The sequence below is a fragment of the Notolepis coatsorum genome (genome assembly GCF_963971535.1).
Source record: "Notolepis coatsorum genome assembly, chromosome: 5".
NCBI lineage: Eukaryota > Metazoa > Chordata > Actinopteri > Aulopiformes > Paralepididae > Notolepis > Notolepis coatsorum.
The window spans coordinates 105,337,871-105,351,884 of NC_140169.1; the positions used below are offsets into that span (position 1 = coordinate 105,337,871).

Consider the following 14,014-nt stretch of genomic DNA (forward strand, 5'->3'; position numbering starts at 1 on the left):
TTCATAGCACCACGACATTGTGTCGCACTGACAGCTCGCGTGAGTGGCGTCATCACACGCCTTGGATAATTTAGGAGTGAAATGCGAATGCAAGGCTTGAAAGCACTACTCGCAAGCCCGCCCCCAGATAATATTTACCAATCGCAACGGCCAATTAAAGGGGCAATTCGCGATCATATCATCGCAGTGTACAGGCCTGTTACCAACGCATTGTCCCGTGGGATTATGCCCCCCCGCCGTGAAATTAATTAGTATCCCCCTCAGTCTCTCTTTATCTCTCTCTGTGCCAGTCGCATACTGTGTGGATGACTGTCACTCAAAGTGGTTATGGGCAGAGCCAGGCCAACGCAGCCTGAAATCCAAAGGGAGAAAAATGTGGCGTTTGAGTACTTGATTAGAAATATAAAACAATGAATTTGTTTTAATAAAAGCTTACAGATGTGTTCAATAGACTCACAGGAATTGTGTAACGTTGCCCAAATAGTGCTAGGAATAGCAATGCATGTCCCCTTTAAATGTTGTGCTTCCTCTCACATGCAAGGTAATAAATACATCTGTGGAACTGCTGAAATGTTCTTCTTTTACAGTTGGCGTCACAAAGCAGGATAGTTTAGCCTTGACCAGTTTATGCTTCCCTGGGTAGATCTGGTTTACCACTAACAAAAGGTAAGGGAAATACCCATTCCAATGTAAGACAGAGCGCTAGATGTTAGGTTGGTACCCAAGCATAAGCGTTTGAGTCCCTGAAGCTAGATCAATTATTACATAAATATTATTATTATTGGCTAAATATAATATTATATATCCCTACTATTGGCATCTAGGGACATCTATAGAACTCAGGGAATGTATTCCCACTTCCCAGTGTCAGAAATATTGTGTCTGTTACTGTGTCTGACACCCTACTACCAAAGGAGAAGAAATAATAAAAATGTCCATCTTTGACGGTGAATAAAAGTGAAAAATTGAGCTCAGAGCTCATTCAGCACCTTCTTCAAGTGTACTAAAAATCTAAGCAAATGAACAAAGGGCAGATGATTTACTGTTTTTTTTGTAGATAGTGCTGCATTTTGCCATCCAGACACATGCAATTTGAAATATGAATATAGAATATAGAATATCAGGCCTATAAATGACCTTATTATGGCCATGTCATACATCTATGGATCGGCCCGAATCTCCTCTTTACAATGGCAGAGTTAAATCTGGATTTATTATCACCAGGCGCCCGTTAAAAGGGAAGCAAAGACTGAATGAAATCTACTAAGTACAGTTACTTTTGTATAATGTCCATAGCTCTGCCATTTTTTTGCGAGGCAGATTTTTCCTAGACGTTCACAGAAAGGTAAAGAAACAATATACGTTGTATTTTATGGCAATAACGTTGAGGTTTGTTTGACCCGTGAGGTATAAACACGATTTTCACGTCAATATTTGTAAAATAAAAATGGTTGGACTACATTTGTATATGGCTGGTGTGAGCTGGGTAGTGTAGTTTTAGGAAATGTAGATGTCCATCGAAAGCCCTGGGTCTCCTCTTTCTTAGGACTACAACAATTTCATGATGACTTCCTGGTCCTCCAATCAAGCAACAGTTATGTGGGGCTTGAGATAGGTCAATTGTGATTATTACATGAACGGATTATTTCTCCCACCCCAAACTATTCTCCATATTCCCAGTACACAGGCACACAACACACAACACACACACAGCTAGGATAGTTTATAGTTTAGTATACATAGTATAACTGTATATTGTATATGATATTGTATAGTAGTGTACATAGGACCCATTACCTTTTAATTCGTAAGCTTAGCATTGTATTGTATTTTATCTTTACTTTTTATCATGTCTATTTTATTATCTATTCTATTTTATTCTATTATTAGATTGTATTTTTGCACAATCGAAGGCGGGCATGGCCACCTTCATTTCACTATATGTCTTGTGTATGTATGTGACGATTAAACCTCTTGAATCTGGAATCTAGAGATACCTTTAGCTTGTCCCCTCCGTCCCGAGCCAGACTGTGGCAGGCCCGGTCCAGCTCCTGTCCCACCACGGAGAGGACCGCCTCCTGCTCCGCCTCCAGGCGAGACACCTTCTCCTCCAGGACTACGAGCTCCGCCTCCAAACCGCACCTCCTCTCCTCATCCCCCGACGCCTGGAGGGAGGAGAAAAGTTTGAAGTTGCAGTATTTTTCATGAGGTAAACAAAGTGTGGTGCGGAACATTTTCTCAGTTGAGAACTTTTTCTCCAGCAAAGGAAAGCATAGGCTCTCACCTTTCACAACACTCAGGATCTGTCCCAATGTTGAAGTTAAGTCTCTTTCCTGTTCTAAAATGTAGTTGGCTAATGCATGTTTTGCCAGAAGAAAACCCATGTATGCCAAGTTGAGCGTACATACATAATAAATACATGATATATACAATGAATGCAATCACAATAGAGTTCGGACAATAAATTAAAACAACTGGAGGTTATGGTGGAATGGTTGGTGATTTAAGGATTTTAACTGACCAAATGATACCAAAATATTGAATATTAAGTTTGTTGTATAATGTTCCATGTGGCAGGAGCACAGAAGCTAAAAGCATATTACGCAAGTTCAGTACAAAAACCCTATGTGTGTTAAGTGTAAGAGCCAATCATTGGATTGTGTACTACAGGGTCCAGATGTCTGCTCCAATAGCAAAGCGATAATTTAGGCAATCAATTATGGCTTTATATAGAAACAGATTCCAAGGCAAATCTTGTCTCTCTGCTAGGGAGGACCAACCAACCCTATCATACAGGACACACGGGTGGGTAGGGTACCATAACCATCATCATATCATAGTAGAGGAAATTACAGAGAACACCATATTGAATGTATTGAACAGCTGGCAGGGAGGCAATGTTACTACGGTGCTCTCCTATTTGAATGACAGCCGTGTAGCCTACACACACACTTATAAAACCAGACACTTCACCATTTTGCAGCTGATAATAAGTACAACATATATCTTCCCAAGAATGTATGCTAAATGTAAACCTGTAAGCAGGTGTGATGTGCATTTTTTAGAATAAAAACGTGGTACCAGGTCTTTCCAAAGCACTGTGGTAGTAAGTGGTACACACATGATGATACGGTCAATAAATAATACCAGTTAAGTCCTGATATTCAGGAGGCAAACAAAGCCTAGACTAAATAAATCAAAATCCTAAATCACAGGGGTTGATAAATGTGATTTGTTGTTCGTCTTCAGCAGACTATTGTGTAGCTATGACAAGCTAGCCGGCAGGCCTGCTTTGTTGCTGTGCTTGCTGTCTACCCTTTTTTTCCCTGCTGATTTTGCCTCAGTCTGCCCACAGTGAAAAACTAAACTAAACGTTTGAAAATAGGAATCTGCAGAGACAGAGACAGAGACGAGGACGGGGACGGAGACGGAGACAGACAGACAGACAGACAGACAAACAGACGGTGCAAAGACCGTTACATCAATGCTCTACACCAGCTTTCCTGTGTACCTTCATCATTACCACAGACTGGCCATGCGCCATGTAATGCACACATGAGTGCGCACACTCCCTTGAGCTGGTATACTTAATGACTCTGGAGGACATCCAGTCCACTTACATTGATTATTTAACATTAACCTTTGACCGAACAAAGGCTAACCCTAATAGGGGGCGGCAGTGGGTCAGGAGGTAGAGCAGTAGTCTGGTAATCCGGAGGTTCCCGGTTTGATTCCCACTCCTCCCGGGCAGCATGTCGAAGTGTCCTTGAGCAAGACACTTAACCCCTAATTGCTCCCGATGTGCAGCTTGGCACCTTGCATGGTTGCCTCTGGCATTGGTGTGTGAATGGGTAAAATGTGAGGAACAAATTGTAAAGCGCTTTGGATAAAAGCACTATATAAATGCAGCCATTTACCAGTCTCTTCAATTAGCTTCTAGCTAATACACTATAGGCGAGGAATTGTAAAAAGGGAAAATATGTGTAGAATGTATCTAGTAAAATGAGCAAACATGAATCCTAATGTTTGGTAATATTGCACTTTAATTGGGTGTTTGTTTTAGAATGTTTGTGAACAGTGGTCCATTCTCTGAAACAAAAACTAAAATTTGGTAGCAACATTAAAAGCGGAATTTGTGTACACTTTTCTTTCTTCCTGGGATGGCTATGAAAAGTGAATCAAACACCTCAACAAAGACCTCTTGTATCTATTGGACATACAGTAGATAACACACACAAATCAAGCACCACACCCCACCACCACCACCATCTAGCAGACAAACACACAGACAGAAAGACAGACAACCTTGGCCAGTGGAGCTCGTTTCACAGCTGTAGTTAAGTTTGTAGTCCTGCCCTAGGCCTGTTCAAGTCAATCATTTCAGGGTCTCTCTCTAGCAGTGCATCATGAATCAATATGGTCGAGGAGGCACAGGAACCATTTGGTCAGGGCGGCGTTTCCAGGGGACCGTGGATCATTACCCTGTCCCTGGGATAATAAACCAACCGTGTTGCATTAACAAGGGCCCCCTTGGTCCATTCCCTCCTTCCGAATCGATCGCTGGATGTCCAAAGAGGTTGTGCTACTTATCAGAAGGTTGTCAGTGGAGTGAATGGCTGTTCAATACTTCATTCGCTGGTGAAATTGCATATTGAAGAAACCCCCTTAGAAAAGGGTGCGCTGATCTGGCATCAGTTAACCTGAATCCAATTGTGACTCGCAGTGAAGTTTGTAAACAAGTACCAATACCCCTGATTTAGTGATACTTAGATATAATGGCAATTATTTGAAAGGTGGGCTGTTTTTTAAATCAATATCAGAAAGTGTAGAATAAGTAGCATATCTATTGGTTGAGTCATCTGGGCCCAGTGAGTGACAGGTGTGCATGTGTCACTTTAATTGACATGTAGAACAGGTGACGCCTTTAGTCTGGAGTCGATAACTACATGATTAATACATGCTGCTGTGCCTACAGTGTGTGTTTTTGAAATTCATTGTTTTATCATCTACGTATATGTAAAAGCATAATTATTTTGTGCCTGTTATTATTTTATAAGTAATAATAATAAGTAATAATGTAGCAAATGTGAACCTTGTGAATGTGTAAAAATGTACTTCAACACTTGTGTGACATTTGTTTCTTTGTAGTTTTGCACCATATGATGCATTCAAAAATAGGGAATAACTTCCAACTTTAGCTTTGACTGAATGTCATTCCAGGACTTTGGGGCTGCATAAGTGAATGATGTCCTGCCGAGTCCTGTACTAGTCCGTGGAACTTTAAGTGTGATCCAGTTACTAGATCGTGTTTGATGGGCTGGAGCATTCCTGTCCAACAGGGCAGCTATATACGGTGGCTGTTTGCCGGTCAACGCCTTGAAAATGTACAAGAGCCAATGATAGTCTTGCCTAGCTGCCAGGGATGGCCAACCAACCTTACTGTAAAGGATACAATGGTGTGTAATATCATACCTATCTCCAGTAATAAATCTAAGTGCAGAGTGGTACACAGAGTCCAAGGGTTTCAGGGTGGAAGCTGAAGCATGACGATAAATGACATCTCCAAAATCAAGAACAGATACAAATATTGACTCAACAACACTTTTCTGACATAATTGAGGGAATCTTGAGCGATTTCTGTACAAAAAGCCAACCTTTTGGTGCAGCTTAGACGCAAGTTTCTCAGTATGAAATTTAAAGGTAAATGTTTCCAATTTAATTGAATTCAGCCAAACATAAGCATTCAAGCTCCCAACAATGAGGCAGACAATTCTGTTCACATACTACTATTAAATGACTAGTAAATTACTCCAAAACTGCAGCAGGTTATAGGACCTTATTACATGGCGTTTTCACATTCGCCGAAATGCTTGCTTGTGATTGGTCAACAGCCCCCCGACTGCGGTCATTATTTTTCAATAATGACCGCAGATTTTTCAATAATGACCGCAGAGCGCAGCTGTTCGCAATCAAGCCCACTGACACACTGTTTCAGTGCAATTAGACACTGCCGTGCCGGCGATGACAGGGGGCGGAGCGACAAGCGGAGCAAGAACACAGCGGAGCCAGAACACAGAGGCTGCCCGCGATAATAATAATCACTTTATTTGGGCTGACAGAGCCACAGAACTGCGATTTGTCAAATGAATTAGGTATATTGTTAGTAAGTTAGCCATGTAATAAGCGGGATAATGTATAGCGCTGCACTGACAGTGGAGCCAGAGGCTGCCCGCGATAATAATAATCACTTTATTTGGGCTGACAGAGCCACAGAACAACTGCGATTTGTCAAATGAATTAGGTATATTGTTAGTAAGTTAGCCATGTAATAAGCGGGATAATGTATAGCCTACTCGGTCATTGTCGCAAAATAATTGACCTTCACTACGTTTAAAACACCTCGGCGCGGCGCCTCGGTATTTTAAACTCCGTGTCGGTCAATTATTTTGCGACAATGACCTCGTAGGCATACATTATCCCTTACTTCTCTCACTCTCACTCAAATTAATCTAAAAATAAATGCTCCAGGTTATTGTATCAAATCAAAACATTAAGATGTTTCATTCATTTTCAATATATACGTAAACATAATAGCCAGTACTCATTGTGTAACCAGGTTTATAGCATCTGTGGTGCCTCAAAAAGATTAGTCCCACCCCAATGACTTTGATTGACAGCCTAGTGTGATATGCTAGACCCATTCTGCCATGCTGACTTTCCTGCTGTTTGTGGACTAATCAATGCAATGATGGATCTATAGTAGCTCCTGGAGAAGATGAAGGGCCATTGCAGCAATGTCCAACAGTTAGCTTTGTCAGATAGTTAGCTAACAAGCTGATGTTTTTAGCGACTCAAAGAGATGCAGCTCAGCTGACACAGGAGTGGGAGGGGGAGAGAGACAGACTTGTCGCTAATAAACCTTCTGCTCATAGCTACCTATTTTGGCCTTACAGGTATAGGTACAAATTGTGTGGAAGGTCTTCACCGTGGGTGGTTCTTCACCTATGGTACACTGACTGGGACAAGTTATTTGATAGGTGAAATGCCCCTTTTAACTCCATGGACGCCACGCAGTTGAGCATCGTTTGTACTTACCACGCCTAGCTCTAAGAGATAGGAATAAGTGGCAGTGTTTGCAGGGCTATAACTATATTCTATATTATAACTATGGATACAATACTATGGCCCATTTGACACTGTCGTTCAATATGTGAAAAAGAAATAATTTTATCATCCATACATTCCCGTTTTATAGCGTAGTGAATATGAGTATAGTTTTAGAGTGATCCTGTCTAATCCCAGAAAACGACGCTATGCAGCAATACGTGCATTTCACTAAAAGCGTTTCCGTTTCTCGCCTGTGTGTACATGCTACTATATCGAAATCAAATCTATATTATCGGTATTATGTTTCATCATGAATGCATGAAAGGGTGTGGGGGGGGGGGGGGGGGGGGGGGGGGGGCGTTTTTTGATGCTTTGATCGTCACCAACGGCATACGTTGTGGAGTAACGTTACACACATGTTGTGATCGAGGTGAAGTCATGGTTGGATCACAGCAGGATTGATATCATATAGCCCTTACCTTCACTAGTTCCCAGCCTTCCCAGAGACAGTCGCATTTCTCTCCTCTCCCCAGGCTCCTCAAGGCCGTTCCTACCGCCGCCTCTACTGCCTCCATGAAGCCTGATGCTGCTGTGCTCTGTGCTTCGTGCCGGTTGTCGGACTATACTCAAATCAACTCGAAATGGATCTAATCAGTGGATTGCATATTTTCGTCAAGGAAGCAGAATAAGGCTAACCCTCTCTGCCTCTGCGACATTTCAATCGGGCTACCAACTTGAAGTCATGGACATTTGGATTATCGAAGCTTTTGGGATTGCAATAAGAAGATTTTGGATCTGTTTACCGCGCACAGGACCTACCAAAATGAACTGATTAAGACACTTGGACTAATGCATTCAGTCATTTGGACGGAGTTGTTAAAACTCACTCCACTCAAACCAATAGAGTTATAATTCACTCTACTCAAAATCAAATTGAAATCGACGTGACTGGGGAAATGTTGCCAGTAAGTCAGCCAAAACAAATTCCTGGACGACGCCAAGGTCGAACTGAGAGCTGCTGGAGTCGAAGGCCCTCTTGGAGATAAGAGTGGCATGCGGCCCCCCACCCCCAGCCCCCTCCCCCCATCCCCCCTCCTACGTGTATGGCCCAGCGCCTCACGTTGGTGACGGCAGCTAACTCGTATGCGTGCTGGAGGGGGGAGCCAAGGCTGTCTCGTCCTAATATACTAACCTACACTGTAGCACTCAACACTTTGATGAACATTGTCACTCAGCTGATAGAGTTGTACCCTTCCTGCTGTCTTGTTGTACAAAACTTGTAAGTCGCTTTGGATAAAAGCGTCAGCTAAATGACTAAATGTAAATGTATAAATTTGGTAGTATTGGAGTATTGTGCAACTTTACTGCAAACCTTCATATTATGACACCTTTTATTGGAATGCACCCAATGTTATACCACCTTTCCTACCAATATTATTCACTTACTGTAAGTAGGTTTTAACAATCCGATCTGTTATTTTTACTGAACAGTGTAGATTTAGGACTTACGTTTGGGGACTTTTAGACAAAATTATTACAATATAATAAATGTTCTACATTATAAATATCCTATCTGCTTCTATGCCAGAAATACAGAACACTTAGCCACTTTGCTTTGATGTCTGACATGTTACACATGGTTTTTGAAATCAGATTTGAATACAGTACCCTGAATTGGCCTGGTATTGGCCTGGTATTTATAAGAGTAAAAGACGTTTGCTCACTTTATCTTCCAGTTTCTTCTTGAGTAGCAGGTACTTCCTGTGGAGGAGTGTGTGCGCTTCCTCTTTGGTATCCAGCTCCTCAGCCAGCTTGTCACACTCCTCCTTCATCCTGTCCAACTTGACCTGCAGTGTCCTGGACTGGTCCTTGCCTGATGCCGCATCTGCCTGGGAAGCAAACAGGTGAGGTCATATCACTGGTATTAATCTGCCTGGGGGGTCAACAGGTGAGGTCATATCACTGGTATTAATCTGCCTGGGGGGGTCAACAGGTGAGGTCATATCACTGGTATTAATCTGCCTGGGGGGGTCAACAGGTGAGGTCATATCACTGGTATTAATCTGCCTGGGGGGTCAACAGGTGAGGTCATATCACTGGTATTAATCTGCCTGGGGGGTCAACAGGTGAGGTCATATCAATTAATCTGCCTGGGGGGTCAACAGGTGAGGTCATATCAATTAATCTGCCTGGGGGGTCAACAGGTGAGGTCATATCACTGGTATTAATCTGCCTGGGGGGTCAACAGGTGCGGTCATATCACTGGTATTAATCTGCCTGGGGGGTCAACAGGTGAGGTCATATCACTGGTATTAATCTGCCTGGGGGGTCAACAGGTGAGGTCATATCACTGGTATTAATCTGCCTGGGGGGTCAACAGGTGAGGTCATATCAATTAATCTGCCTGGGGGGTCAACAGGTGAGGTCATATCACTGGTATTAATCTGCCTGGGGGGTCAACAGGTGAGGTCATATCACTGGTATTAATCTGCCTGGGGGGGTCAACAGGTGAGGTCATATCACTGGTATTAATCTGCCTGGGGGGTCAACAGGTGAGGTCATATCAATTAATCTGCCTGGGGGGTCAACAGGTGAGGTCATATCACTGGTATTAATCTGCCTGGGGGGTCAACAGGTGAGGTCATATCACTGGTATTAATCTGCCTGGGGGGTCAACAGGTGAGGTCATATCACTGGTATTAATCTGCCTGGGGGGTCAACAGGTGAGGTCATATCACTGGTATTAATCTGCCTGGGGGGTCAACAGGTGAGGTCATATCACTGGTATTAATCTGCCTGGGGGGTCAACAGGTGAGGTCATATCACTGGTATTAATCTGCCTGGGGGGTCAACAGGTGAGGTCATATCACTGGTATTAATCTGCCTGGGGGGTCAACAGGTGAGGTCATATCACTGGTATTAATCTGCCTGGGGGGTCAACAGGTGAGGTCATATCACTGGTATTAATCTGCCTGGGGGGGTCAACCGGTGAGGTCATATCACCATATCGATGGCTGAAATGCAAAACCTCCTATCTGCAACATTTAGGATTTTTCACTTTGGATGATGAGAAACCTCCTATCTGCACCTATTCAGTCTGTCTGCAAGATATTTTCCAAAAGCAGTGTATTGTATTGGGTATCGTTAAAGAAATTGCATTCTGCAAGAAAACAACAATTTTTTTTTGTTTTCTCAAAGGTTTCATTTTGAGGTTTTGCGTTTCAGCCATCGATATGCTATGCACCTTCTGTGGAGACGGATGGGCGTGTAGTGAGAAAGCAATGTGTGGACATTAGAAATAACATTACTTCACCTATAAAAACACTATGAAATATTGTTGTAACCAAGAAAAACATAATATTTTCATGCATAGATTACTAGTGAGAAATTTCACTGGTTTTCATTATGGTTATAACATGGTACGTAGGTAGAAACCTTTTAATTAGCTAGGGGCAGGGCGATATGGAGAGAGTGAGATAATGGGTGAAGCTAGGGGCAGGGCGATATGGAGAGAGTGAGATAATGGGTGAAGCTAGGGGCAGGGCGATATGGAGAGAGTGAGATAATGGGTGAAGCTAGGGGCAGGGCGATATGGAGAGAGTGAGATAATGGGTGAAGCTAGGGGCAGGGCGATATGGAGAGAGTGAGATAATGGGTGAAGCTAGGGGCAGGGCGATATGGAGAGAGTGAGATAATGGGTGAAGCTAGGGGCAGGGCGATATGGAGAGAGTGAGATAATGGGTGAAGCTAGGGGCAGGGCGATATGGAGAGAGTGAGATAATGGGTGAAGCTAGGGGCAGGGCGATATGGAGAGAGTGAGATAATGGGTGAAGCTAGGGGCAGGGCGATATGGAGAGTGAGATAATGGGTGAAGCTAGGGGCAGGGCGATATGGAGAGTGAGATAATGGGTGAAGCTAGGGGCAGGGCGATATGGAGAGAGTGAGATAATGGGTGAAGCTAGGGGCAGAGCGATATGGAGAGAGTGAGATAATGGGTGAAGCTAGGGGCAGGGCGATATGGAGAGAGTGAGATAATGGGTGAAGCTAGGGGCGGGCGATATGGAGAGAGTGAGATAATGGGTGAAGCTAGGGGCAGGGCGATATGGAGAGTGAGATAATGGGTGAAGCTAGGGGCAGGGCGATATGGAGAGAGTGAGATAATGGGTGAAGCTAGGGGCAGGGCATTATGGAGAGAGTGAGATAATGGGTGAAGCTAGGGGCAGGGCATTATGGAGAGAGTGAGATAATGGGTGAAGCTAGGGGCGGGCGATATGGAGAGAGTGAGATAATGGGTGAAGCTAGGGGCAGGGCGATATGGAGAGTGAGATAATGGGTGAAGCTAGGGGCGGGGCGATAGAGAAAAACATCACAATATCAGCTTAGGAATGAAAAATCCTGTTGAATCTTTCATCATGGGGGCTGATGAATCCTCGTCCTCATGCATTAACAATGAGAGCCAGGATCTATGTGTCCAGATTTAGCCCATCGTTCTGCAGTAATGAACACTGGGTAGCAAGTTCCCTAGAAATTACACACAAGCTAAATCACAAACAACTAAGGTTTTACATGCACTGGAATTACAATAAAGCCTTGCTTAGTGTTCTGATGTTAACACTTTCTCTGCCAGAGACGCCTAAACTCGTCATTCCCCGCCATGCTAATTCTGCCAATGACGCCATAACACGTCATTGAGATCAATATTTCAAAAATCTGTGATCGCAATCATATTTCTCCCCCGGAGACTTGAGATCTACTGTTGATCCCCTCTCAACTCTCCAACGGTTCAAGACCGCCATCTGGTGGCCGATCGCCCAAACCGGAAACCGGAAACGGAAGCTGGTGCTCATTCCAATTCGGTCCGATCACTCGCTAATAGTCCCGGGACTCGAGCTAGACACAATGGATAGCAATCCGTTACCAATAACTCGATAAACAACATGATTTGGACGTATATACTATTATACAACCTGGAGATGGATCGCATATTTCTACATCCCATAATAGGAATATTTTTGCTCCACGCTCATCGCCCAACGGCCCGAGGAGACTGGGGTAAGATTCAGCGTTTTTTTTTACCGTGTTCGATATAAACTGCTCTAATGATCATATCACCCACACTAGATGAATCATCTAACGCTGGCCACGGAATTATAAACGACCCCCCCCCCCCCCCCCCCCGGTCAACATCAGATGATAAGTAGTAACTTCTAGAAGCATGTCCATTTGAAATTTTTTATCTCGCGCAGATCGCTATCAAACTGTATTTGATCATCAATATAATGCATTTATGGCTATAAATCACGTTCTGGAGAAAGCTGCAGAAAACGATAAAAACATATTTATACTTTAGACCGTATTTTTGTATGAATATGTGAATGAAAAAGTATAACGTTCCTATATCCTGAACGATAGATAATTGACGTTGAATGGGCCATAGTAATGTCAATTTAGCAATACAATTTAAAAAGTTATAGCCCTGCAAAGAAGGGGAACTTCTCCATAGACAAATAGAGCTGGCAGAGAGGGGTATAATGATGTACATAAGCCTGGTGAAGAAAGTGTAACCTGAACATTAACTGTGTCTCTTCTTGACTTGTTGGTCCTGAAATCATGGCCTATAGCACATTTATCTCTCTATCCCTCTTTCTCTCTCTCTCTCCCTCTCTCTCTCTTTCTCTCTTTCTTTCCAGGAACTTGCTGTACTGTTACTGTGGGTGTGCATGCGGATACATTAGCGGGCGCACAGGTCAACCAAAAAAACGAGAACCTTTCAATAAATCGGACCAAGGCAGCCGATACAATACAGAAACAAGCATTTCATCATAAAGTATTCTGTATTTTGTTGTGATAAATAATAAACAAACTTGAAACTTGAGCTAGCTGGACTATATATTAGCACAGCACAGTATCTAGAACCTACAATGCTGTGGATATTAAGAGTCTCAGCGGCTCGTTCTTTCACTCTTTGGTGAAAGAGATGGAAGTGGACGGACACCAGAAGAAGTCATGAGGAAGAAACAAAAGTGCACAATAAGGCGAGGTGGGAAGGCTGCCCAGTATGAGGTGAGGAATTACAACAGGCAGGAGAACCCCAGAGGTAACTAGTGGCCTTTTCTCAAATCTCAACAGTTCCTTTTGCTAGACCACTAAAAAAGGTCCAAGTTCAATGCTTGACTCTCTTCCAAGGATTATCTTGGAAGGTTATTTTGTGTAATGAAATACATTTGATTTGATTTTTGTACTTGACTTGACTGTATGTTTTTAGTTTTGTTAGTTTTTTGGGATTAAATTCAAATGTGGGAATGAAAGTAGTGGGAAAGAAAGGAGGTGTGTGTGTGTGTGTGTGTGTGTGTGTGTGTGTGTGTGTGTGTGTGTGTGTGTGTGTGTGTGTGTGTGTGTGTGTGTGTGTGTGTGTGTGTGTGTGTGTGTGTGTGTGTGTGTGTGTGTGGACAGAGAGAGAGAGAGCGGTATAAGTATAAGATGGAGAGGAAGTAAAGAGTGAGAGGACGAGGACATAAAAAGGAGATTTTTCTTCAGTGGTTGAACATATGGATGTGGCGGCGTCAGCCTCTAGAGGAAGATGTCTATTCTATTGGATATTGGCTGCTTGCTGGGGGACATTCTGCAGCTCTTAAAGATATTCCACTGAAACACCCTTGTCCTTAACCACGCTCCGGCAAACGATGCGGTTAAGATGAGCTATGTCAGATATTAATGCTATTCATTGGAGCTAATGGGCTAAACTGAACCATATCAGGGAGGACCATGCCCCTCGAGAAACAATCTTCCCATGAGGGCTCATCACTGGAGATAGTGTGTGTGTGTGTGTGTGTGTGATGGGGGGGCAGAGGGGATTAAGTGGAGAGGAGTCCCTTATCTCCATCACGGCTGTCTTGATAAGGCATTT

The 14,014-nt window shown here is 43.3% G+C and overlaps 1 protein-coding gene across 1 annotated transcript in view; it reads right to left on the reverse strand.

Annotated features, from left to right (window-relative positions):
- The window catches only part of cep128 (centrosomal protein 128), a 116,140-nt gene that overhangs the window by 41,656 nt on the left and 60,470 nt on the right, over positions 1-14,014 (reverse strand). The window contains exons 17-18 of the mRNA XM_084314209.1: positions 8,832-8,996; positions 1,998-2,165 (exon numbers count right to left, since the gene is read on the reverse strand). Of these exons, the coding sequence (XP_084170335.1) occupies positions 1,998-2,165; positions 8,832-8,996 (333 nt within the window). The remainder of the gene's footprint in view (positions 1-1,997; positions 2,166-8,831; positions 8,997-14,014) is intronic.